Source organism: Microcebus murinus, chromosome 8, assembly GCF_040939455.1.
Source record: "Microcebus murinus isolate Inina chromosome 8, M.murinus_Inina_mat1.0, whole genome shotgun sequence".
NCBI classification, from domain to species: domain Eukaryota; kingdom Metazoa; phylum Chordata; class Mammalia; order Primates; family Cheirogaleidae; genus Microcebus; species Microcebus murinus.
The window spans coordinates 16,272,038-16,299,815 of NC_134111.1; the positions used below are offsets into that span (position 1 = coordinate 16,272,038).

General features: G+C 45.3%; 2 protein-coding genes across 3 annotated transcripts in view; both read right to left on the minus strand.

Annotated features, from left to right (window-relative positions):
* The window catches only part of LYPD1 (LY6/PLAUR domain containing 1), a 30,712-nt gene extending 8,981 nt beyond the window's left edge, over positions 1-21,731 (minus strand). The window contains exons 1-3 of one of the 2 annotated variants that reach the window (XM_012740064.3): positions 21,504-21,660; positions 21,338-21,376; positions 19,849-19,986 (exon numbers count right to left, since the gene is read on the minus strand). In XM_012740064.3, the coding sequence (XP_012595518.2) occupies positions 19,849-19,986; positions 21,338-21,376; positions 21,504-21,564 (238 nt within the window). In that variant the 5' untranslated portion in view covers positions 21,565-21,660. Of the gene's footprint in view, positions 1-19,848; positions 19,987-21,337 lie in introns of both variants that reach the window. The other variant, XM_012740063.2, reaches the window with a different exon arrangement.
* A 1,015-nt stretch (positions 21,732-22,746) lies between these two features.
* NCKAP5 (NCK associated protein 5) overlaps positions 22,747-27,778 on the minus strand; it is a 919,491-nt gene continuing 914,459 nt past the window's right edge. The window contains exon 19 of the mRNA XM_012740059.2: positions 22,747-24,651. Within this exon, the coding sequence (XP_012595513.2) occupies positions 24,635-24,651 (17 nt within the window). The 3' untranslated portion in view covers positions 22,747-24,634. The remainder of the gene's footprint in view (positions 24,652-27,778) is intronic.

The window sequence follows — 27,778 nt, forward strand, 5'->3', positions numbered from 1 at the left end:
CCTCTTAGCAGACCTGTTAGTTTTGTATTCAGATGGAGGAAGATCAAGGGCAAGCCAGGAGACGGGGCAGAAGGGAGAAAGAAGGAAGGAAGTTTCCGAAGTTGACACCGATGCTGGATGGGCCCCTGTCTCCCTCTTTGCAGCCGGCACTGCGTCAGGCATCTGGCTGGCTTTCGAGGGCTGAGTTATGGATTACACGGGGAAAGAAGAAAGATGGTGTTTTCCCTGTTTGAGTCCAGCTCTTTCTGCCTGCTCCCAACACAGCTGGGGCACGGCAGCTGGAGCGGGCGGAATAGAACGCACCTGCGCCAGCCCTGCTGGACGTGAGTCCGGCGCAGCAGAGCTCCCGGCTTTGGAATTCCACGCTACTGAGACGACGTGCCTCCCATCCCAGCGTGCTGGCCCAGAAGCCTGAGGTCGGCCTGGCTGGCGGCAGACGGGTACAAAAACTCTTTAATGTACTGAATCACTGGGGTGGTGCCAAAACTTTGCTTCATCAAAGTTCTTTACCCCGTACTTCACTAAAGGGCCGGCCAGAAGGTGCAGCCACTCCCAGGTGGGAGCAGAGCTGGAACTCCCCCAGGGCAGAGGTGCTCAAATAGTGCTTGTCAGGCATCCCTGTGCGGAACTGCCTGGGTGTTCTTTAAATACACAGATTTCCAGAACCACCTGCAGGTGACTCTGACACAGGTGGTCTAAACTTCCAAAGTACTGCCTTAGGGAGAGAGAGAGCACATGAAGGCTATAAATGCAAATTTTAATTTATCCAAGGAGAAGTCTTTTCACTGATGGCAAAGGTTTCATTATGCCTCACAGCCTGGCTCCCGCTCTGCAGCAGGGACTCGGGGACGCCTCTGACATCCCCTATGACCAGACCCACAGCCATGGAGAGGGAGGGATGAGCCAGGTTCTTATTTGCTGCCTCCCAGGCTGCACCCCATTGTCACGACTGACCTGTCCTATCAGCCTCATTAGAGGACAGCTCCCTCACCGGTGGGCCTGCCCGCCAAGCACTTCCGCCACGGAGGGCATGCGTGTTCACGGCGCATGATGGAGCTCACAGGTGAGGTGACCAAGTGGGAAGTCCAGGGCACTCCCGGAGGTGATCAGGCCACTGCTAATTTGGCCACTGCCCACTAAGGTGGTTTCCTCCATTTGGCCCTTTAATACCACATCAAGGCGGCTTTTCCTGTTCAAAACCTACTGTGTAGACTATAAATTTCTATTCCAGGAGTTGGTACACTTTTTTCTGTGAAGGGCGGCTAGATAGTAAATATTTTGGCTTTTGCAGGCCAAATGGCTTCTGTCACAACTGCTCGATTCCGATACTGTGTCACAGGAGCAGCCATAGACAATACACAAACAGGCGGGTGTGGCTGGGCTGCAATAAAACGTCATTTCCAGAAATGCACTTTGTCTGCCCAGGCTTCTGTAACCAAATACAACAGACTCTGTGGCTTAAACAACAGAAATTAATTTTCTCGCGGTTCTAGAGGCTACAAGTTTCCAGATCAAGCTACCAGGAAATTCAGTTTCTGGCGAGGGCTCTCTTCCTGGCTTGCTGACAGCCGGCTTCTGCCTCCTCTCACATGGCCTTTCCTCTACCTACGCACACAGACAGACAGCTCGTCCTCTTCCAGTCTCTCTCCCTCTTTTACAAGGACACCAGTCCCACTGGACCAGGGCCCCATCCTCATGACCTCACCTAACCCTAATTAGCTCCCAAAGGCCCTATCTCCAAATATCCATAACACTAGGGATTAGGGCTGCAACATATGAATTTGGGGTGGGACACAATTCTGTTTACAACACAGGTGGTGAGCCAGATTTGGCCTGGGGACTGTAGTTTGCTGACCTCTGTTCTATTTTGCCAAAATCCGATCACCTTTTTATTATGCAATCTATCCCTTCTGCCCAGTCATTCCCCTGCAATCATATGAGAGAAACCACCACAGTTCAGAACATTTGCTTTTTGAAGAATATCAGAAAGTATCTCTTTGGGATCCACAACCGTCAAGACTACTCTATCAAAGGCCTCTGCTAGTTTTACAGGACTGGTGGAATCTATCTCCATATTTTAAAATTTTTTGGGGGGTGAACTGTCTGTGCAGAAAGTCTGCCCTTCATAACAGACCCACACCCTGCCCTGGGCTTAGAATCCTCGGGACTAGAGATGGGGCCACATTCTAGCAGGGGACGCAGCCCAGCTTGGGGGCAAAATGGGAAAAGAAAGGCCAAGTTGGAGCCAGTACCTGACGGCTGCTCCCAGGATGGGTGAGATGCAGGCCTGCTGAGTAAAACCAGCATTTAGGTGTTTTAGGCGCTGTTCTGTTTCAAGGCAAACCCTGCAGGAAAACCTGGGCAGACTCTCCCCTGAGGCTCTGTATCAGCCAGCTGTCTAGCAGTGTCTCCGGCATGAGCCAGAAGCCACCTCATTTTTGTAAAAAGGCTTTAAAACTTAAGTTTCAGCAGATCTTATCTTCTGTAATGTCTTCATTTTACTTCTGGTAGATCCAGATTGTTCTCTTATTTTCTGCTTTCACGAAGCAGGGGAGCCTTTAAAGGCAGAGTATAAATGTTGATGTGGTAACTTTTTCCCTCTCCGGGCTTAATCATAATTTTTCAGATGTAGTTTCAGGAATTTTATGGTTTTCTAAGTCTTATTAAGAACGTAATACTTGACGATGAGAAGAAAAAAATTAATGATTTTGTTTCTTTTAGAAACATCATTTTCAAATAAATTTATATTGCCAGAGAAGTGATCTGGGAGTTGAAATGGTCATGCCACTTACTAAGAAGGTATTCAGTTACATGAGGTGCTGTTGTTTAGTTTTTTTCTTTGATGCATTATTTCTTGACCTGTCAAAATGACCACTTAGGCTCAAAAATCCCATTCATAGTTGGGAACCCCAATGGAAAACGATATTTGGCCATAAGGTAAGCAATGTTTAAGTTTCAATAATGAGCTGAAATTGTTAATAACTCTACCATGAAAACAACCTGGGGAGAATTGCGGATAGTGTCAGACTGTAAAGAAATACTAGGCTTGAATATCATTAGTCTTCTATTAACTTCTTCCATGAAGTTTTGGGGCTTCCAGAACTTGTGATCTTCTTTTTTATTGGCCTTACTTTCCTCATCTACAAAATGGGATGGAGAACACTAACGCAGGTCATGTCCACATTTCATTTTACTTCTGAAAGAATTCTTTACCCCATGGAAATAATATGAACTTTGGAGTCTGACAGATCTAGACTAGAATACTCCTTGGACACTTCCTAGGATGATACCCTTAACTTCTCCAATCCTCAGTTTTGAACCAATGGCTCAGTGGGCAAAGCTGGAGTGGACAAAGTTGGGTTGGACAAAACTGGAGCTTTTCGTTGGACTTTCCAACCCCCCAGTGGACAAAGCCGAAGCATTTTGAGCAATAAAATAAATGATAGTTTTAAATTATTGAATAAAGTGAATATCCACGAGTCCATGCTGATATAAATAGATAACAGAATAAATAGATATTCGGAGAAGAGATAATGCTTCCTTACAGAAGAATTCCAGTTAATAAATGCAGAAGGAATGAGTGAAATAGAAATTAAGATTAGATCACCACGGTAATAATTGGTGTGGGAGAGATCCACTAACAGATGCTTAAGTTAATTATTGGGCAAAGTTGGAGGAAAGAAAGTATCTCTGTATAGTTTCAAAGTATCTTCCTAAAGTTATTTATTAATTAAAAAGGAAAAACAGTAGGTTTACAGCAGAGAAGCCCAGCAGACGCCACCTGAATTAAGTGATCAAAGTTAACATCACCAATAATGAGACACATTGGCATCATGTGCCCCTTGCTACCATGCACTGAGAAGGGCACATCACTGTGGAACGTTCTTGTAAAAAATGCAGAACTTCAATCTGATCATGAGAAAACCTCAGACAAACCCAAACTGAGGGACAGTGCACAAGAAACCTGACCGGTCCTCTTCGAAAGTATCAAGATCACAAAAGACAAGGAAATAATGAAGCACTGGGAGAGATTACAGAAAAAGGAGGAGATGTGACAACAAAATGCAATGTGGGACCTTGCATAGGATCTTGGAACAGAAAAAGGCAAAACTGGGGAAATACCAATACAAAGCATGGATCTATTAATAATCTGTTAATGTCACCTTAGTTCTGACCATTGTATTAATACTGTGGTTATGCAAGTTGTTAACATAAACAGAAGCTGGTATACAGAAATTGTGCTATTTTTACAGCTTTTCTGTAAGTTTCATATTATTTCCACATGAAAATTTTTTAAAATGACATTGGTATGAAATGGTGCTGGGAAAACTCGATATCCAGATGCAGAAGAATGAAACTAGTCCCTTACCTCTCACCAGATACAAAAATCAAATCACAATGGATTAAAGAATTTAAGACCTGAAATTATGAAAGTACTAAAAGAAAACATTGGGGAAACACTTTAGGACATTGGTCTGATTTCTTAGGTAATATCCACAAACACAGGCAACCAAAGCAAAATTGGACAAATGGGATCACATCAAGCTAAAAAACTTCTGCACAGCAAAGGAAACAATCAACAAAGGGAAGAGACAACCCACAGGATGGGAGAAAATATTTGCAAACTACCCAGCTGACAGGGATTAATAACTAGAATATATAAGGAGCTCTAACAAACTCAATAGGAAAAAAATCAAATAATCTGATTACAAAATGGGCAAAGGATCTGAATAGACATTTCTCAAAAGACATATAAATGCCAGCAGGAATATGAAAAAATGCTCAATATCATTAGTCATCAGAGAAATGCAAATCAAAACTATAATCATCTCAGCCCAGTTAAAATGGCTTCTATCAAAAAGACAGGCAATAGGGCCGGGCGCGGTGGCTCACGCCTGTAATCCTAGCTCTCTGGGAGGCCGAGGCGAGCGGATTGCTCGAGCTCAGGAGTTCGAAACCAGCCTGAGCAAGAGCGAGACCCCGTCTCTACTATAAATAGACAGAAATTAATTGGCCAACTAATATATATACAAAAAATTAGCCAGGCATGGTGGCAAATGCCTATAGTCCCAGCTACTTGAGAGGCTGAGGCAGGAGGATTGCTTGAGCCAGGAGTTTGAGGTTGCTGTGAGCTAGGCTGACGTCACGGCACTCACTCTAGCCTGGGCAACAAAGTGAGACTCTGTCTCAAAAAAAAAAAAAAAAAAAGACAGGCAATAATGAATGCAGGCAATAATGAATGTGGAGAAAGGGCAACCCTCGTACACTGTTGGTGGGAGTGTAAATTAGTACAAGCACTATGGAAAACAGTATGGAGGTTCCTCAAAAAATTAAAAAGAGAACTACCATATGATCTAGCAATCCCATTGCTGAGTATATATCCAAAGGAAGGGAAATCAGTATATTGAAAAGATATATGTACTCCCATGTTTATTTCTGTACTATTCACAACAGCCAAGATTGGAATCAACCTAAGTGTTCATCAATGGATGAATTGATAAAGAAACTATGGTACATATACACAGTAGAATATTATATAGCCACAAAAGGAATGAAATCCTGCCATTTGCAATAACATGGATGGAACTGGAGAACATTATGTTCAGTAAAGTAAAGCAAGCACAGAAAGACAAATCTCACATGTTCTCACTCATATGTGGGAGCAAAATATTAAAAACAATCGATCTATTCTCTATGGAGCTAGAGAGTAGAACGATCATTACCATAGGCTGGGAAGGTTAGTGGGGTGGGGGGATAAAGTAGAGGTAGTTAATAGGTACAAAAATAGGGCTAGATAGTTAGATAGAATGAACAATATTTGATAACACAACATAGTGACTACAATCAACAATAAGTTAGGGTATACTTTAAGATAACTAAAAGAGTAGAACTAGAATGTTCCTAACACAAAGAAATGATAAATATCTGAGGTGATGGATAACCCAATTACCCTGATTTGATTAATTCACATAATATGCCTGTATCAGACCATCACCACATGTGCCCTATAAAGATATTCCACTATTATATACCCATAATAATTAAAAATAAAAAATAATTAACATTGCTATGGGTGAGGGACAAGTCTACCTGCCCTTTCTATGTTATACATACCCTAATAAATGCTTCAATGCAATGTGCCTGGGCTCCGCTCACCCTGATGAGCAACAGAGCAAGTATGCATGTCTATGTGCAGGTGACAGACATAGCACCAAACGTCCATGCTATTTAACAGCTTAACTCTTAACTCAGAGAGCCTGGGGATTCTTGAAAATGACTATGTTTCAGTGTGATGGGCTTGAGGGAGGATTGCCGGAGAAATGTTTTTCCTCTTACCTTGATGTTTCCTTCCATACGCAGGGAGGTGGGGTGACATATCTGGTAAATTTGGGAAAAACAGACTGGGCACAGGTTGCTTCCCTCCTTTCTTTTCCTTCTTGGGAGAGAATGACTCATAACAACAGGTATGCTGCCCTGGTCCTCTGGGCAAGACCTTTCCTTATCTGGTCTTGCCTGTGACTGGGTAAACCAGCTAATTCCAAAGCCCATTTGACGCTCAACCCAAAGTTATTTCCTCCAACTTAGTCTTTCTCAGTAACAGTCATGATATTTTTGGCCTCCTTGTTTAATTTCCAGTTTGCTCAGAACCTGAATGAGAAAGAAGGCTGATAACCACTGAGCACTCATTACACCCCAAGAGGCTCCCATTGTCCCAGTCGGCAGTGTCCTAGAACTTAATTATTAGCCCTGACTCTCTGGGGAGCTGGGAAGCATTTTCCAAACTAATCTACTCCAAAGAGCCCCTGGGCCTTGATGATCATAAACAATTATGATCATAAACATTAACACTGTGCATCCCTCAGCTGTATTGGGGCCAAAGCAGGACTCGTAACCCCTCCTCTACCTCCCAACAAATGTACATTACACCTTTGGGTCATTCCAGAGAGTTTGGGGCTCTAGCTCTACTATAGCCCACTTCCTGTAAGCATGCTTTTGACATAAATTACTTTCCTAGTTTTCTTACTTTAACCTCTGCTTCAATGATCAATCAAAACAGAGGCATAGGCCGGGCACAGTGGCTCACGCATGTAATCCTAGCACTCTGGGAGGCTGAGGCGGGCAGATTGCTCAAGGTCAGGAGTTCAAGACCAGCCTGAGCAAAAGCAAGACCCCCGTCTCTACTAAAAATAGAAAGAAATTAATTGGCCAACTAAAAAATATATAGAAAAAATTATCCAGGCATGGTGGCGCATGCCTGTAGTCCCAGCTACTCGGGAGGCTGAGGCAGAAGAATCGCTTGAGCCCAGGAGTTTGAGGTTGCTGTGAGCTAGGCTGACTCCACGGAGCTCTAGCCCGGGCAACAGAGTGACACTTTGTCTCAAAAAAATAAAAAAAATAAAAAAACAAACCCCTACAAAGGCATAAAGCTGTGTTCTCTCCTCTTTATGGACCATCATACATTCATCTTTCTCAACAATTCTTTTTGCATCTGTTCTTTTTTTTGCTGGTACAAAGGTCAAAATTTCTAAACAGAGTCTTGAAGTAGTCCATTACTTTTTACCCATGTTACGCAATTTAGCTTTAAAGTCGAACTTCTATGGCAAACTACTATTTGTGTGAATGCCTGTTTGGGAGTGAGACTAATCTCTCTCTACTTGAGAAATAACCAGCACTTACTGCACCACAGTTATGATTACATCACAATAAATATTCTATGCAGGACTAGGAACCGCTCCTCAAAGAAAAATGCACGGGAACTGGTAATTGGAATGAACTATAAGCATTTTCACTGAGCTTTGAAAGAAACTGCAAGAAAAAAGATTTTCGATCAGCTCCCAAGTATTTTTCTTTCCTCTTAAAGGATACCATGTGAGGAATTTTGACATTCTCTGCCATGATGGGCACCGTTTATCAAGCATAATGAGAGAAGATCTGGAAAGTAGTTCTTTCCTGGACATTTTTGTGCTCAGGCTCTTAGGTACTTTTCCTTTGCCATGGATGTGATATTTTAAAGGCCAAAAAAGCCCCCTCCATTTGTGCTGCAGATGGCCACAGGAACCAAACAAGAATGCTAACAACTCATTTTAAAAAGGCAAAAAAAAAAAAAAAAGAAGAAGAGGCCATGCCAAGTTCTGCACTGCAAGTCCATACCGATATACTGACACTGAGCCCATCTAGGCCTAACTGTGAGAACTGGAAATTGAGGCTAACACTAAGTGGCTGCAATGACCCCAAGGGTAAAAACAAATGTGTTCGTTAAAACAACAGCTACAGCAACAAAATTGATACGAAACAAGATACTCTAAGAACGCATTCTTTTTCCTTATAACAGGGATATGTTCAGTTCATTATTCAGTAGACTTTGATTACCCTTTTCAAAAGCTTTTTGGTGAGTTTAATTTTCAAGGCAGTTAACCACTGATGCCCAACTTAATTATAGCCAGCAAACAACCAACCCATAATGTATGATGCCAACTGTTAGTTTTACTTTTAGTCTTGCATTAGATTTGGATTTCTCTGCTTATTTCTGAGTTTCTGAGCCAGGAAGGTTTCTGTGCAGTCACTTGCTTTTCCTCAGCTGGTGTCTTTGTTCTCCAGTTTGCCTTGGGGGATAGCGGGAACAGATATTTATGACTTATTATCTCAGTATTAACAGCACCCTTCGATGATTTATGAAACTGTGTTCTTGCATTTTTAACCTTGATGTATTTCTGATTACTGTTCTCAAATGGTAAGATTAGCATAGTGGGGACCAAAGATTCATAATCAGTTTCTTGCATACAAATTCACCCTAATGTTGGAAAAATAGAGTCCTCGGTAGCATAATGGCTCCAAATGGAATGGACCAAGAACATCTAACCCAAAGCACTCTTGTGTCTGTTACCAAGAACATGGATGGCATTCTCCTCTGTAGAAAATGTCCTCACAATAACATTTAGTTATATTTTTGGATCTCAGTGTTCAGTGACTCAGAATTCTGGAACGTCATGGACATCCTATGCTGAAGTTCAAGACTGGAATCCACACTTGTTAGTATACGTGTTTCTTGCATTTCAGTGTTCAATATGGGCACAATAGTGGTGATGTTCAGGAGAGGAAATTATCCCTGTCCTTTCTCCAGTGGTCCCGGGAAGCATTGTGTCATATTCTTCTAACCTCGTGCATAGATTTCTCAAAGGGTGATCTGGCAGACACTGGCAGTTGGCCACCCAATTGCCACCCTCACAGCTCATCGTGGCCAGTGAGAGACAAGGAGGATTCTTTGGGGGCACTTTCGGAAAGTGTTCGTTTTCTTATTAAAAGGCAAAGCTGACGACAAGAGCTCCCTGGCGCTACCTCTTCCCTTTAACTCGAATACAGTGGTCATCTTGTGACCAAGAGGCAACAAGCCTGAGCACAAAAAGCCAACATGCTTCGGGAAGTCACTGGGGAAATGGAGAAAGCCTGGGTCTCTGATGACGTCACTCAGCCGTGGGAGCAACCCGAGACCACCTATTTGTGAACTATCTTGTTGGGTAAACAATCAATGTGTTTATGATTTAAGTCCCTGTTACTTGTAGCCAAAAATAATCGTAAGTGGTACAAGAAACAAGGTCTGGGGGTGGGGGTGGGGCAAGGACTGAAAGGAATGTGGCAGCAGGGACAGCTGGTTAATTCTCCTCCAGAGCTTGGCCCCACAGACTGATGGAGGGGACAGACAAATGCTCTTGGAGGCCTAGCAGCTGCTGCAGCCAGAGCCGCTCTGGGCTTCAACGTGGCAATGGCGCCCAGGTTCTGTCAATATCATGACAATGATATTAATGACATTCAATAAAAGGGGCAAGAATACAAGCAATTAGTTGGATTCTTAGAGCCCGGTGAACTAATATACATACAGGCAAAACAGACAGTAGGAGAGTAAAAACAGAGTGTGTTTTTTTGTTTGTTTTTTTGCTTCCCTCTGTGGTTTAATTTGCTCAAACTAAATGGTTTAGAAGTATATCCCCCCACTGAAAGTCGGAACCGCCGATGTCTTACGGAACATATCCGTGTGTATTTTTAACTTGCATCACCTGTGTAGGAGACGACTGGGGGGGGGGACATGACAATGTGGGGGAATTTTCTTCCCAAAGGAGCTCATGACTACGGTGGATCTTTTCAGTGTGACAGAGTCCCAGGTGGGGAGTGGCTGGCGGTGGCCTGGGGTTTCCCCGCTGCCTGGGCTACCAAGAAACCTGGCAGCTGTAGAGGGGTCAGTGTGAGTGTGTTTCCTAGAAACACCAAAACACCCCTATTTAAAGTAAAGCCAGGTCAGCTTTGAAAGCAAGCTGACAAACTAGAAAAGCTGGCGGTGGATTACATATCACAGTGGTTCCTTACATGACAATTGCTACTAACAGGCATTTTAGGCAGCTACTTCTAGTTTAACTAAACAGTATAAAAGATATATTTAACTTGTCTTTATTCTTTTTTTCCCCTCTTATGTTAAACATTTAAGCTCCTTCATTTTTGGTATAACAGTGTAAAATGCTGATAAATCTGTTTTAGCTTGAAAATCAAATTCTTCAACATACTCAGCAAATATTTACTTGGTGTCTCCATGCCCAGTGAGTGAGTGTGTGTAAGGGAGGGAGAGAGAGAGAGAGGTAGAGGTGGGCAGCAGCACCCTTTCAGGAGCTGGGGTACAGAAATGAAAGCGTGAATGGGCTGTAGTGAATGGAGCTGCAGTCCAACGCGATTAGGAAAATACACTCTAAAATACTGAAAGGTTCCGCGGCCAGGCGAACTGCTGGCCGGAGAACGCTGAACAAACATAAAACCGTCAGAATGCCTTTCTGCTGCGCTACTGTCATTGTCTATACCAAGTGCTCGGAATGCTTCCCACCTGAGCGCAGGTGAGCAGGGCCCTGGCTGGCTTTCTGGGTGCACAGACCCAGGCTCCACAGACGTTGGTTTATTCTCCATCTTAACCCACTCTCCTGCAAAACGTCTGCTTCTGACTCGCTTTATCCTTCTTTCCCTCCCGACAGCCAGCCAGACAGCAGGCTGTCCTGCCTTTCAGAGAGAGTTAGGGAACACGTCGGTCTCCAGGTGCGGCTCTGCCTGCTGCCCGCCTGCCCGCCTGCCCGCCTGCCCGAGGAAGACAACGGAAACTCTCGAGAGAATCTCCAGCTCGCTTTGAAGATCTGCACTCCCTCACTTGGCTGTCTTCACTGGGTGGAAAACTGGCCAACCTGCCGGGCCTCCTGCTATTTCTCAATAAGCTTCTCTGAAGTTACTGGCGACCCAAGTGGTTTGCTAGATTTTACATAAGCAATAAAGCAGTGCATAAAACCCACTGTCCAGCGTCACTTAATACAAGTGCTTCCCCCGTGCTCTCGGAGGCAGCCTCCGCGGAGGGCGGGCGCGTGGCCCTGCACATTGGCATTCAGCCCCTGCGCAGCGCCTGGCCCTGCAGGCAGGCTGACAGCCGCGCCCGGCGCCGCCCACCTCTGGCACCGGCTCCAGCCGTTCCACCGCACTTGCGAACAAGTCCGAGAAATAGAAAAACATAAAAAGCTATTGTCCATGTCCAGTGAGAAATGAAACGCACTGGACCAAGTATCACAACTTCCTTAAAAATAATACAACGCTTTATCACTGGTGCATCTGGATCCCACTCGGGGTTTGCAAAATCATAAACCCCTTGGAATCGACGGCTTGAGCCATCTCGGCTTTATTCTATTTAAACACATTCTTTAAAAAAAAAGCCATTTATTACAAACTCTCTATGGTTTCACCTTATCTAAAGCATTTAATTCAGTCCATCTCCTGCTTTACTTTGTAGTGTTGGAGGCAATCAGAAGATTGGAAGCAAGTTATTAATAAGAGAACATGCCCCGCGGTTCTGGCCTGCAAAGACACATTGCGAATCACAATGCTGGCACAGCCCAAATTCGAGAAAGAATTAATGGCGTATATGATAGTTCTTTTGTTTATTTGTAGGTTGGCTCATTCCAGATTTAACGGAGGCCGCTAAGTTACAGATACAGCCTCCTGTGGAGAGCCCAGGGGAGGGGACACGGTTCCCCTCCTAGCAACCCTTCTCGAGAGCCCTGAAATACCGTCTTCTACCACCATGAAAACTACAAGCAAAGAAGACGACTCTGGCTTAGTCTTTAGGAAGGAAGTAACAGAGAAGAAAAGGTATTTCCCACGTCTGAAGTAGTAAGTAGTTCTGCCTACACGAAGGCAGGGATTTGGTTGGGGAGAAAAAGGGTAGACTTGCGCATGGACGTATTTGGTCATTGTGGGTGACCAAATCATGCCAGAGTCTGATCTTCTCAACCACAGTCTTCAGAATCTCTCTCAACCTGCTCTACTCTCGAGCCTTCTCAAGAGAGAGAAGAAAGAGAAATGGACTGATCAAGACACTCGAGCCGTCTGGGAAGAAAGCTTCTGTCTGCACTGCGGTACTCATCTGTAGAATGAAAGTGTGGACCAGATAGATGCGCGTCTCTGCAGCCTCAGAGGAGGGTGATTCTTGATGGCTGCGGCCTGTGGGCGAGGCGGAATGGGGGGCTGGGCAGCTGGGATCCCTGATAAGGGCTTCGGCATCAGCAAGAGCCCATCCACGTGCCTGACCATGTGGTGAACACGGACTAATTCAAGATCTCCTCAAGGAAAAGCAGATTAACCATTTAACAGACGGCGATGGATGGGCAGTACTGAGCTCTCACAAAGCGGACGTTTGACGCACACGAATTCCTTTTACCCTGTGGCTCAGGGTCATGATTTGCTCTTGGCACAGGTTGTTTGTTCAACTCAGCAAACTGGCTGAGTAGCCAGTGGAGTTGTAAAGTTCACAGCCACGCCGCATCCCATCCCGCTCTGTAAGGAGGGGACCTGCCAAACCTGAGCGTTCTCGTCAGACACCTGCAGGCGCACGAGGAAAGACGCATCTCAAAATGGGAAGTGGCCGGGCTGACGTCTGAACTCATCACGCCAAGTAAAAGCAGCCAGCCACAAAAGGCCACATAGCGCAGGACTCCACTTACAGGAAATGTTCAGAATAGGCAAATCCATAGAAACAGACAGTAGATCAGTAGTTCCCAGGGGCTGTGAGGAGGGGAAAATGGGGAGTGACTGCTAATGGATACAAGGTAATGAAATGTTCTGGAATCAGACAGTGGCGATAGTTATACAACTGTGAATATACTCAAAAATACAGAATTGTACACTTTAAAAGGGTGAATTTTATGGTATGTGAGTTCTATTTCAGTAAAATCATTGTTAAAAATGGAAAAGAAGAAAAAATTCGAGAAACGGCACCACAGTGATTGAAAAAAACCCAGGAGAAGAGGAAGGCACTTGAATCCCAGCCCTGGATTCCAGGTGTGTGGTCCTGAGCAAATTGCTGAACCTCTGAGCGTCTCAGACTCACCAACTATCAAGTGGGGATATTAGCTCACTGAGAACCTTCTAGACTAATTACAAGGATCCTATTGTACGTAACTAAAGGCCAAATTCAAGGACTCCCTCAGTCTGAGAAATGAGAAAATAATGTGCAAAGAAACCTGTACTGGGCCAGTATTCAGAGGCAGGTATAGACAGTGGATGGACGGAACAAGGCCTGGTGAGCTTCCAGGCAGGTTCCCATTCTTAGGACGGATTCCTTTAAGATGGTTATATTCACTGCACTTCTCATTCTCTTGCTGTTTTCTCCTAAGGAAACAGGCAGCCTTTTTCTACATTTTACAGGAGAGGAGGCTAAGTCCCTGGGACGTTAAATAACCTCTTCAAGGTTACCAAATATGAAAAGCTGAGAATGTGGGTGTTCTCTCCTCTAATGGAGCTAAATATTTTTTCCACTGGACAAGGAAAAAACAAGGGTTGGGGCGCTGAGTTTTCAGTGTGCTTTTGCCTGGTCTGAGCAGTCAACCCTAAGGCAGTCAATCACTACAGAAGAAAGGAAAGAAAGAAAATAAAAGATAGTAGAAAAGAAGAGAGGAGAAGAGAGAAAGAAATGAGGAGAGAGAGAAGAGGAGAGAAGACAAAAGTAGGTAGAAGGAGGGAGGGAGGAAGAAGTCAAGCAAGGAGGTAGAAGGAAGGAAAGGAGGGAGGAAGAGAGAGAGCAAGAGAGTGCACACACTCACGAAAGCTGTACGTTCAGGTCTTTTTGTTGTTTCAGGAGTATATAAGGGAAGCAGATTTTCTTTTCAAAGTTCAAAGGAACTGGTGTGTTTTGTTTTCATACTTCATTTCATTTTCACTTGGGAAAAATGCCCCAGCTTTGAAGCCTCTCTGTTTAAACTCATTAGGAAAACCATCAATGACAGAAGCTTTCATGCAATCGTACTGGGAGGAATTAGTGCTACGGGGAGAGCCGGATCAATCTTCACACGTTTCATCTGTGGAGATGAGAGGTCAGTGCTGGCTGCCTGTTCAGCTGGAAAAGTTAACATAAACAAATACTTCACTTCCTGGAGAATCCCAGGGACTATAGACGTTTGCTATTCCCCCTCCAAATACTGCCTCAGAAGCCGGTTACATCCCCACATGAAAGACATGGCAGCTTCTCCAGAGCTAAGTGAGCAACTGCTTGACAAAATGTCTTACCCCAAAGAGAAAGGAGTTTGTTCGTTTAGTGTCCTGAAAGGAACAGAGGCTGAGATAAGGATATGCCCTGCACGAATCTCTTCCTAGGCAACTCCTCGTGTCATTGAAGTTGACATGGAAACCTTTTTAGCAGGGCTGGGGTTAATATATGAAGATATCTTTTCTGACATCTGAATCTATTTTGTTTAAAAATTTTTTAACCTGTCAAAGTCTCCTTTGCCAAAGTTAAAATGATAGCAGTTGTTTGGTTTTTGTTTTTCACTTTCTTCATAGAGAATATTCCATAGCCCTTCTGATTAATTCAAAATGGGGTGAGGGTGAGAAAGGAAGGCCTGCAGGTGGGTCGTCGAAAAGGGAGCTAACAGGAGAGGATTGGCAGGAGGAGGAAAGACAGGGGCAAATGGAGGAGATGGAAGAGCAACAGAGAGCCCTGGTCCTCCTAACGAAGTTGTTCTGGGGAAAAAATAAAACGTTAGAAAATGTCTCCATGCCTACCACATAGCATGGATTAAGTAATCTGCCATCTGACTATCTGCCAAGGATGACTTAATGTTTTCATTTCTCTTACAAGAATCACAAATGTGAGTGTATGCAAATATATACAGGCAAAACATGTATACACAAATATATGCCAGTGTGTGTGCACATGTGCATTTTAAATAAAAGAACCCAGGTATAAAGGGAATGTGATGTAAAACTGATTAGCAGCATGGGGTCTCATTCCTGCCAAACCCACCCCAAGGACAAACTAGAGCATAATCTTGGTAAAATTAAGAAGGCCATAGACTTGAGAAAATACAAGCTATGGTTAACTTTCCATTTCTTTCTAAGAGTGGGTGACTGATTATTTTCAGGACAGCTTGTCCTCTCTTGCTATCCTTTATTTAGCTCATGAGAAAATAAAGTGTAAAATGAACCTATCCAAGGCATGAAGCCATCCCTGCCTGACTTAATGAGCAACTAACTAATCCGAAAGGAAAATAGCCATTACTTATACAACTATAATGTAGATGCAACATGGCATATAAATCAGTAACTCTTGTATTGCAAAACAGACAAATAGATTAATGCATGTTGCAAAGGATGGGTGAAGAGATCGATTAGGTTACTGATTCAGACCATGAACTTTCTCTCAATATACTGCATTTAACTTTTAAATAAGGTTTAGAAGAACCTGAAACATTTTGCTCACTGACAGAGCTATATTTTACTAAGGGCAGAAATTGGCTAGTCTATAAAAATTAAATTATGCCCCTTTCACTGTATCTAGTCAAGAGGAAAAACTCTAATTACAAGATTGCACTGTCAAACAAATGCAAATTCACATTCTTTATTCCCTGGTTTAAAAATTCATACTGGAGGGGGGCTTCTATTCTGAAATGAAAATCAATATTTGAAATATTTTGCAGAGTGCAATGATAAGCAAGAGCAAAAATAAATGTCATTATCAAGGGTGCTGGTAAATAGACACTAACTCATTAAGTGCTGAGCTGGTGAGAGCAAGTCATTTGTTATGCAAACATTTAAATATCAATTAGTAAGGACAATGGAACAAGCTGAACCAAACCTTCCCTTTCTCACAGCCTGGGCTTATTACTCCGGAAATGACCCAAGGAAAAAAGAGCAGTGGAAAATAATCTCAGCACCTATCAGGAATGCCACTCTAGGGAACAGGTAAAGGTTAATTTCAAATGTACTTCCCCAGTGCAAGTTAAATGTACTTGCCTCAAAATTCACAGGAGCTGAGATTGTAGACTTAATCCAGGAAGGACTAACTGAACGGCTGGGCATATTGCATTGCTGGTATGTTTCGGAAAGGGAATTCCTTTCATTATAGTTTAATGTCAGACTGGCTTAGTTCATTAAAATTTCTTAGTCCATTTAAAGTCCTGGTTTTTCCATACCTATGAAAATTGCCAGTCCACGTAGCACTTGAACTTTAAAAGTCCTACTGGTTGGTTCTCAGATTGTGGCCTGTCCACTCAACCTGTCAGGTGAATGTAGCGCATATGAAAAATTGTCTAAAAATTAAGAACTTTCTCCAGATTATCTTTTCAGGTAAACGTGGCAGTATCTCTTACTATATATTTTACCTGGCAGTGTATATTTTACTGTATGCTGGCCAGGTGGTCGTACAGCAAAGGTTCTGACCTAGGAAACAGGCTTCAAGTGCCTCTTAGTAACAGCTGGCTGGTGAACTTGGACCAGGCGTCTAACTTTTTGGAACCTTGTTTTCTTCCTCTATAATACAAAAAGGTTTGTCTTCATAAGCAATTCTCACTTTGGGGCACCCCAGCACCACGTGGAGTAGCTTATAAAGGACCCATGGCCAGAGAGACTGCAGACTTATGAAATGGTCTTCTTCAAGGGGAGGAGGGCAGGCATGTGGAGTTGAACAAAACTCCCAGCAAGATTCTAATATGCATCCTTAAGTAGGAGTCACTGGGCCCTTTAGGCTCTAATGCGCTCAGATTCTCAGCACAACAAACATATGCTATGGACCAAACTTAAAAGAAAATTCTGACTTCAATTCCTAGTAGCCGCATTTAATAGGCACTAATTTCTTTCTCTGGAGTGGAGGAGGTGACCATACAATAGAAGTATGTGCTGATTGGCTGTGGGAGGGGGGAACAAGGGTTTCAAAAGAGGACTACCAGATTTCATCCGATGCTATGTATAAAGTACCGAGGAAAGAGCCAGGGGCCTAGGACACGCGGCAGAAGTTAGCTCTTGTTTCTGTGATGATTACACTGCATGGTGGTCACTGAGCAACCAGTTTTAGGTTGGCTCTCCATCCTTCTTGGTAAAACACTAAACTGACTAGTCTCTAACAGTTACAGAAGCGTAAAAATGGAAGTGCCTGGAAAGTATCAGCTCCCCGGATGTTGCTCTTTTGATGCAGAAACAAATGCATTTGCCTGATTTCTACTGAATTTAGGTGCAGAGCGCCTTGCTTCACCTACACAGAACAGACCTAGCGTCTTTGCCCTCATAACTCTTTCCTTTGGGTTTATCAACTGCTTCTGTTTCTCCACCTTAACAACTGAGATTGCCTTATCGTTTCAGTCTCTATCCACCATTTTGGCCTATGACCTGTGGCCAGAGGGACCTGGTTTGGAGACAAGGTGCCCACCTTGACTGAGCTAATAGAAAACAAGCAACTTTAAGCCAGGTACTTGAAGACTCTTCATGCTGAAGTTTCCTGTGGATAAAAGGGGAGTTATAATGCCTGCAATGCCTTTTTTACAGTGTGGCTAAGAGGAGAGAATGAAACAAGATGAAAAACAGCACGTTGAAAACGGAGTGTGCGGTATTCATCTTAGGTACACTTTTAGAGAGGAAGAAATGTCTCTCAGTAAAAGGACATCTTCTGACTCGAATTTAGTTTACATCCTTTTCTCAACCATATTCCGGGTTATAAAACATGACATCCAGGTAAGCTGTGGCCTCGAGGATTCTGAAGAAGTTCTTAATGTCTCCACAGCACATCCCCATTTTGTCTGGCTCTAAACTACCGTCTGGAAGAAAGCTGCAAATATTTGAAAGTAACAATAAAGTGTTCACAGTGCTGCTGACTAAAATCACAGCAGTCCCTCTGGTAGAAGGGCAGTAAATTTTTTTTGCTCAGGTAAAATGCAGGAACAAAAGTAGACATGAAACCACCTGTCCAAATTATCCGTATCAATCTTAGCTAAAGAATCATTACTAAGTTTTGTTTTGTTTTGCTGTTTTAATAGCCCAAATCCTATATGCCAGAACAAGGCTTGCTGCATTTCTTGGGACAAGTTACTCTTGAGAGCAATTGAGTCTCAGGCTTCCCAGAGGAGCAATTTTGTTGGAAAGCATCTACACCTAGGCCAATGATGACCTATAACGAACAGCCCATGCAAACTGCCCACATACCACATCCTAGCACAGTGGTGAGCCGCTGTCTGCTTGCCAAATAACCGTCTATGTAGGAACAAGGTATTTCCAGACCCTTCTTGGAGAAGAAACTATGTTCTCAGTGTGCTGGCCTTAACACTAGAGTCCTTGCCTTGATCTGCCAGTGGGTTAAGGGAATCACATAACAGTCCCGATCACTTCACAGGATTCGGTGGGCAGTTCCCCAAACTAAAGAGGAGCAGAGCTTTGGCTCATTCAGTGCCTGCCATGACATGATGCTATTCCCTATCTTCTCAATATCCTTAAAATGGCACAGCCTCTGCTTATGGGTTTGACCTTGGAACGGAAGCAATAGCTCCACTCATCCTCCTAAAGTTCTAAGTTACACTTTGGGGGACTTTGATTTCTGATAAGACTACTTAGGCCGGGAGTCCCACCTCAGTGAGGAGACTCTGGCCAACCCTGGGGGGCTGTCCCACAAGACCTCATCTTCCCCCTGCAGGGTGCTCAAGCCCTCTCCATAGCCAGCCAGCAGCTAAGCTGGTAGGACTGAGAATGACATTCCTTTGAAAGACCTTGGCTTCAATTTGTGCCTGGAATTTGATGCATTAGTTCTAAAATTAAATAAAGATCCTGTAGTGTTCTTCAAGGAAATATGGCGTGGCTCTATGACAAAACACATTTTTCAAGCTCTGACCTCTGGGAACTTCAACTAGCTCCATATTTCAGGCTGACACTGCTCACAGGCTACTGTCTAGTTACCCACGGCCAGGGCCAGTTAGCCATATATTTTCCACCCCCGCCCCCATCAGCTTTGAGCAAAGGAAGTCAGGGGAGTAAATAAAAAGAGCAGAGCCCCTAATTTAAATGCACTTCCCCTCCCAAGTCCCTTGGGGAGAAGCCCTGGTAATTAACTCTAATGAGATTAAAGTTATTTGGAACTCTTCATTTTCCCAGCACTGTGAAAGTAAATCTGTGATAACGGGTGTGTGTGCACTAACACACTGACTGCCACAGCAGAAAATTTCCTCCCCCCCCCTCGCGATCATGGTGTTTTTAGTACAAAAATAAAATAAAAACTTACAAAATCAAACGATCCTTTCTAATTTAATGAAAAATGTGTTGCTTTTTATTGTTTTCTGTGCGGGAATTATACATAACTTGAAAAATAGTTCCTAAGGGTAAAGGTAGAGAGAGGCGAGTTGCAATGCTTCACGAGGCCCCAGGTTCCAAACTAGCGTGAGTTAAATACAACTCATGCATGGCAGTTAATGTGTTAAACCAAAGTCAGCCCCGTTTCCTGTTATTTAATGGCCTCTCTCATGCACATCCCACCCCCCTCCCAGGCTGAAGGGCGGAGGAGAGAGCTGCCTGCCGGGCTCTTACCTGCACTTTGCTCCATCACTTCTTTCTGACACATGTCTTGAACGTTCACCGTGCAATTCACGATGAACTCGGGGGAGGAGCAGTCGTTGTTCAGCTGGAATTCTTCACACTGGTAGCACTGGATTTGCAGCGCAAAGCCTAGGGGACAGACGCACTCGGGTTGAGATCCCGGCTCAAAGAGCCCACCCAGGAAATCACGACCATCCCACGCCCCAGAGAGCCGCCGCTCCGGATGCCTGGGGCTCTGCACTCCGGGTCCCCAAAGTCGGGCTGGACGTGGCGGAAGCCGGCAGGGGGCGGCGCGGGAACCGAGAGTCCTGCAGGGTGCTGTGGACTACTGCCCGCGACCCCTGCACCCCAGCTCTAGGCACAAAGACCCCATCCGACACCAGCCAGGCCTTTCCCCAAGAAGTTGAAAGGAGGGTGGTACAACCCCAAGGGCCAAGTAGCTCCAAAGGCATGCGTCAGCTCCAGTCTTTGCCAAAGGATTTGCCTAATTGCTAATTGGTTACAAATTACTTAATTACTGTTTTTGGCACCATTCGCGATTGCATTCGCAGACGCCTTTTCAGGTTTATTTATCTAATTTTTGAAGTCAGCACTCCTGTGCTGGGACTCCGAGGCTCCCTGCGCGACCGGGGACCCTGGAGGAGGCACTGGACGCCAAGCGCTGCTGCGCCCCATGTCCCCGGACCCAGGTTGGTGGCCCTTCTCTGGGACCTTTCCCGCGGCAGCCGGGGCGGCCACAGCGGGTGGGAGAGCGCGTGTGCGCGCTCGCGCACAGGCACCCTGGACCGTGACTTCGCAGCCCTTTCTCCCAGGGGCTGTCAGGGCCACCGTTTGGCTAGGGTCCGTGGTCGGGGTCCCAGCTCTGCAGAGCTCAGTTGGGAGCCGTAGCGAACGGGAGGGAGAGAGCGAAACACTCGCGCCTCTCACCGCGTCAGCCTGGCCGCTCTTCCCCGGCGCAGGAGCTTCCGTCCAGACCTCACTGCCGCGCGGCGGCCCGGCCCGGCCCGGCCCCGCGAGCCCCTCCCAGCCCCACAGCGATCGCACTCTTCAGCGAGCGCGGCCACCCGGCTTGGGCGCTGCCGCAGGCTGCCCAGCGCGCCGCTCACCTGTCGGCGGCGCCACTCCCACGGGTTGCCAGAGACGTCTGACAACTTGGCGGGGTTCGGGGGATGTCACCCCCTCTCCTTCGCGGAGGCCCCGGCGCGCTCAGACTCTCCCTCCTCCCAAGCACAGCTTCTCTGGACCGTGCAGCCCGAGCAGCTGCAGCCGGGAGTCCCGCAAACCCGCCGCTCCCCGCTCTCCTCCTGCAGCGCGGGACTTGGAGACTTTCCCAGTCCAGCTTCTCCGGGCACCAGTCAAAGCCGCCGCGGAACTCCCGCTGGGCAGTCCCCGCACAGCGCCCGCCCCGAGGGGGGCGCCCCGAGGGTACGCCCCCAGGGTGTGCGCGCCTGCCCCCGCTGCGGATCTCTCCGTCTCTTACCTGGAATCAAGAACAATCCGCAAAAAGTTGCCGCGATGCCGAGGACCCACATCCTCCCGGAGCCGCGGGGACGGGAGCAGGCAGGCGCATCAGAGGCGGCGACCGCAGCGGAGCCTGCCCGGGCCGCAGCGGCGGTGGCTGCCGAGGCTGCTGGGGCCCGCGCTGCTGCCAGCGAGGCGACGGCCGCCGCCGAGAGGAGCCGCAGGTGCCGCCCGCGGCGCCCGCATCGCCCACGCCGGGCTCCCGGCTGCGAGTCGCCGCTCCTCCGGCTCGCGCTCCCGGGCCGAGCGAGCGCGGCGCCTCTGGAGTTGGCGACTGAGACTGGAGGAACTACTGGCGAACCGGAGCACCCAAAAAAGTCTCGCCTCTTCTCCCCACCTCCCACTCCAGGCACCACGTGACGGCTGCCGAGTAGGGGTGGGGGTGGCGGGCGGGGAAGGCTGGGACCGTCTGGCTACGTCCCCACCCCCTTCCTGCCGCCCTTCTCTCCCGCCTTCGCGCGGTCCAGGGAAAGGGGCGCGGGGGTGGGGGGACGTGGGGAGGATGGAGCTTGGGGGAGTGGTCAGGAGGGAGCAGCAGGTGCAGCTGGGACTGCCGGGTGCGGACTGGGGGACCCGCGTAGCGGGTTCGGAAGACGACGTGCCGGGCCGGTTCTTGGCGCTCAGGGGCGTCTTCCCCCACCCCCACGCCCTTTGCGTCCCCCAGGCCTGGCCGCACCCTAGCGACGGGGTCCGGCCCACCTAGCCAGGATGTCCCTCTGCGGGCCGGCGCCGGGAAACTGGGAGGAGGGGGCGTGTTCCTGTGCGCCCCGCAAAGTTGCACACCCGCAGGCTCCCTAGGGTGTCCAGTGTGGCCGTGCCTCCACTTTCTCCGAGAGTCCCCTCGGTCAATACCTGGCTCACCTTCAGCGGGGTGGGTGGGGTGTGGTGGGGACCCTGCCCTGACTCGTGCGCTTGCCTGGGCAGCCCTCCCTTCGCCCGCCCGCGCGCACCACCGGAGGGTGCGGTGACACCACCTAGCCTGGGAGAAGGCCGATCCGGGGACAACCGCTATGAGATCCCACCAGAAAGCAAATCAGGGTGAAGAAGAGGCTTGCTCTCCCCAAAGCCACAGGTTATTAGTAATATACTCCCGCGTCCTCTCCCGTTAGGCGTCATCCCAGCCCCGGACTCAGCCTGGCTGCTCCCCCATCCCTCAAATTCCTCCTCTTTCCGGAAAGTCCCAGTGACCCACCTTGTGTACTCCCGGGGACTCCTGGTGCTTACTCGCCAAGCTTGCAGCAGGTGGTGCCGGAGCCCGCCTGCCCGCCTGAGCACGTCGGTGCCCCCGCCCCCAATCCTCACATTCCCACCCCCTTTCGCCAAATCCCTGGCATTCCAAATTCAGTGAAAATAGCCTCTTGAGTTTTGGCCCTCTTCACCCTTTTCTCCTCCGGCCACCTCTGGAGGGAAGCTCGCAGGCTGGGAAGCGGATCATTTATTTCCCCACGCTGCCAGCAGAGCAGGTCTGGAAAGGGGCTGTAAATGACTTTCTTTGTAATTCCTCTGCAGAGATCATTCCCTATCTGCCTCAGGCTCCGTCTCTCCCTTTACCCCCCTCTTCCTTTCATTTCTAGCTGGTTAACCCCCTCGGGGAGACGGAAAGGCTTACTGCGCTGGTCTGTAGACTCTGATCTCACAATTGGCTTAATTACTGTCTCTGTAGCAAAAGGGCCAGTTTATTCCATTGGGGAATCCATCGTGGGGGCACTTGTGAGTCAAGTTCTTTTCAGTTTCCAGAGGGTGCAATTGTGATAATAACTTTTATTCGGAAATGAAACAAAAGGATTTTTTAAAGTCTGAAAGACAAGGGCATTTTACATAATTTTCATTTAAGATAAAATTCAAATATAACAAATTGCACAAATTAACCCAATAACACTGATCATACAATACTCTTTAAAGAAACAAGTATGTGCTAAAGTAACCATGTAGATCCTAAAAATATTTCTATTATGCGTAGTTTACAAGCTTCTGTACAAAAGCAATTATAAATAGTTCACATCTAGAAAAAATACACATAACCTTTAAAATAGAATTTATCCTTACATATAAACAGTCTTTGTAGGAAAAAAAAGGATATTAAAAAGAATTTTTTGTAGCACCAACCATTCATTTTATTTTTTAAAAAGTGAACACTGCAAATAGAAATTTGCTTTCATTTTTGGAGTACCCAGATTTTAATAAAAAAGAACAGGAAGATAACAAAAAATCAAATAATATTCAGGATCATAGTGATGCACCAAGAGGGATACAAAGAGATGTCTAGAGGGAAAAACCTGCTGTTGGAAACAGAATTGGGTCATTTCTGATAGTGTCTCACTCCCAATCAGTGTCCACACTTCAGGACCCTTTTCATTTTTCAGTAGAAGCTGAATTACACTTATTACTACAACCTGAATCTCTCTGGCAACAACTTTGAAATTGCAGTAAAATTAACATTTCTATCACATTGAGATTGTGAGATGGAGATGACAATGAACTCTCTGGTATTTCAGCAGGCCCTGCTTTAGGTTTATGGAGTGTAGCCACAAACGATTTGAGGACTAGGACAACAAACTTAACAAAAACTTTAGTTGGGATTAAAAAAATATATATTATCATTAACTTCTAAGACTTAATACATCATTTCAAGAGCATGGCACTGATTCAATTTATTGCTGTCCTTTTTTTTTTTTGCTACAAATATAATTTCTCTTCCAAAAAATTTACAACTACTGTACAAGTATTTAAAAAAAAGTGCAAAATTAAGAATTCTGTATCGTAGGTGTGTTTACTTTTAATCCTCTTGAAACACAATAAATGGAGTCTATCTTATTGCCCTGTCAGAGAAGTAAGCTCTGGTGGATTGCCTGCTGTGAATTTGACAATGTAGGCTCTGGAGTTACAATAGTTTATTGTTGTCATCTCTACCCCAGCCATCCCTCCCACAGCCCCCCTCCCCCACCTGGTTTCTTCAGCTCTTCATTCCCAGCTCCTTAAGGGAAGATAAGTCCTTTATACATCATTTGAACCCTGACTGGCACAGGAAGAGAAACTGTCATATAAAGAATCACTCAAAGATTCCAAATTGTCTACCCCAGGCCTATCGGAACTACTCAAAGATGCCTCTTCATTTTTTTCTTTTTCTTCCTTGTGTCCTTCAACCTTATTCAGAGAGTTCTCTTTTTCTAATAAAATCACAGTATTGCTGTTAAATTTATTGAACGACTCCAGGGAAATTTTAGATAATCTATTCTCAGGATCTTCTTTTGTTTCTTCAAGTTGTTTCAATTTCTGCAATAAAAAGAGGAAAATATGAGAAACATATTTCTTTGGAAAATCAAGTTATGCTATCCAATATTCAATTATTGTCTGCATAAAGTACAGTTTAAAGGGACAGAGAAAACCTACAAGTTCTTAACAATCTTCTAGTATAATTAAATGTAATAATAAAGACAATTTTAGGGATAAATCAGGACTTTAATCATTTTACTGAGATAAATAGGTCCCAATTTGCAAGCCAGTTAAGTGCCATTTAATTTCATTTTAAATGGATCCATGTGAAATTTGTTCAGGTAAAGTGCCTTATTTTTCCTAATCAAAGTTTCAAACTCCTCTCTTTCCTTACGAAGTATTAGTTGTACTTTTTCTAAGTATGGATAGGGATTGAATTTCAGCCAGAAGTTACGGTAATTTGTAAAAAAGATATAAAAAATCCTTTAAATTGCCATAAAATTTAAGTACATGTTAAACTTGCTAGAAGCATTGTCATTTTTGTATTTTTGCCCCTTTATGAGACTTAAGGTATTTGAAAGAGATCTCTAGATCTTTTGGTGTAGATTCCAGAAGGCCCAAGGGCTTGCAAATCACAGCAGCAGGTCTGCAGTTTAGTAATCTCTCTGTTCCGGTAGGTTCTAGTATTATTGATTTACACAGGGATATTTAAAAGATGTTATTAGGACTTTATAAAACAGTGCAGCTGTATTCAATAATAATCAAAGGAAAACCTTGTAAACATGAATACATTCAGTTGTCCAAGTGGCTCCTGGGGTCTAGGGTGAGGACAGAGGGGGGTTGAGGCACAGATGCCAAAAACAATGAGAACAGAGGTGGAGCCTCTAAGACATTTCTCATCTTCTTTTCCTCTTTCTGGCAAAAATTCCATACGAACACAAGAAAGAAGCAGGCCTGGGGGCTTAGAGTTGAAAATAAGAGCTAACATTTATTAAGCATCCACTAGGTAAAAGACACATAACAGATTTTCCCTATCAGCCTTTTTGAAAGGCCTACAAGTTAAATATCCCCATTTTAAAGATAAGGAAAACAAGGCTCAGAGTGACAGAGATATTTGCCCAAGACTGCCCAGCAGTGGCAGAGAACAGGATTTGATTTTCTGTCTGGCTGCCTTCCACGTTCTTGTTCCTTCCACTAAATCATGCCCTTATGTAATAAAAGACAAAATGTCCTGTTTGTTTTTTCATTTTTTCACCCAAACATTCCACTTAAATAACTTGCCAAACCATCTCTAACATATGCTGTTCCATTGGCCACTTTGGCCCCCAACCCCAAAATCATTATATTGGACTTACAAAGGTGTGACGAGGAAATTGTGTTTGATGGGGGGGGGAAAATAGATATAACCCATGCCTATGGATCTAACACGCTAAATATTTAACAGAAGGAGAAAAGAGAGAGATGGAAATGGATGGCTTCAGTGTTCCAAGAGCAGGCATAGGCAGAGTTTCTCTGCTATGAGAAATGGTGTAATTCTAACAGAATATTTGAAAATCATCCTTGAACTAGTGCTTATTTCATTATATTATTAATGAACAGGAGCATTACTCACAGAGCTAATTTTCAATCTCAAATAGCTACCCTGAAACCAGAGGTGGGCCAAAGAACAGATTCCTAGCTGATTACAGAAAAGTGGCTCTTTGATTAGGAGTAACTCCATGCAAGAGCCCCTTTTAATGCTGTGTCAATATTAAGCATCTTTTCAAAGAATTATATTGCAGGCTATTAAAAATACATGGACAGAGTAGTAAATGCTTGCCTACAGTTACCAAATGTAGGTAAAGAAAGGATATTCGGTGCAATTTTCTCCTTACCTGGATGTCTTTTCCTTTTTTCTTGATTTAAGAACCACAAGTATTTTTCTTGCCTATTTCTGGTCTGCGTGTATCTCAGATCGATTCAACACTCACTAGAGCAGCACCCAGGAGGTAGGTGGAAGATTTTGGCGCTGAGGATACACAGCTGAACGAACTTGTGTCCTATAGGGGACAGCAGAGGCCCTGGAGGGAGCAGGCCTGAGCTTTGATCTCAGCTCAGCCCTTTCACGGGCTGCGGGAGTGCCAGCAAGCACCCTTCTTCAGGTGTGAAACGGTGACAAGACACATCTTTATTTCAGGATCGTAGTAAGTATTGTTATAGAAATTAAGCACCTTAAGGCTCTGGCACACAGTAGTAGGTGCTCCATAAACTAAGCCAGGATTATTGCTCTGGAACAGTGGGTCTCAAAGTGTGTTCCCCAGACCATCAGCGTCAACATCCACCAAGGAGCTTGCTGGAAATGCAGGTTCTTGGGTCCCACTCAGACTTACTAACATCAGAGACTCTGAAGTCCAGCTATCTATTTTTAACAAGCTCAGTGAGTGATTCTGACACAAGCTAAAATTTGAGAACTACTGTTCTAGAAGAATTTGTAGTCTTGGAGGGAAGACAGGAAGGGGGAAAGTGTAATTCGGTGTGTGAGGTGGAGCTGAGGAAAGAGTTAAACACCATTAGAACACCCACTGTCCATGGGACAGTGAATCATGTTTTCTACATGTTGCAGGCTCCAGGGTTTGGTTCTTCAGCTAATTGTAACAGAGGCCTGTGCTGGCCAGGCAGGTTATGGCAATGAAAGAAGGACCCATTATAAAAAAATCACGACCTTCTCAGGCTTCCTTTTCATTGTTACAGTTTTGATGAAAGGTTAGCGCAGAAATATTTCTTTTTTTTTTTTTTTTTTGAGACAGAGTCTCGCTTTGTTGTCCAGGCTAGAGTGAGTGCCGTGGCGTCAGAGCTCACAGCAACCTCAAACTCCTGGGCTCGAGTGATCCTTCTGCCTCAGCCTCCCAAGTAGCTGGGACTACAGGCATGCGCCACCATGCCCGGCTAATTTTTTATATATATATCAGTTGGCCAATTAATTTCTTTCTATTTATAGTAGAGACGGGGTCTCGCTCTTGCTCAGGCTGGTTTTGAACTCCTGACCTTGAGCAATCCGCCCGCCTCGGCCTCCCAAGAGCTAGGATTACAGGCGTGAGCCACCGCGCCCGGCATATTTCTTGACTACAAGAACAACATCAGTGCAAAAATCGACTAAAAGGGCCAATTGACATTTAGCCTCTGGGCTGGGAAGCCACAGGGAGTGGTG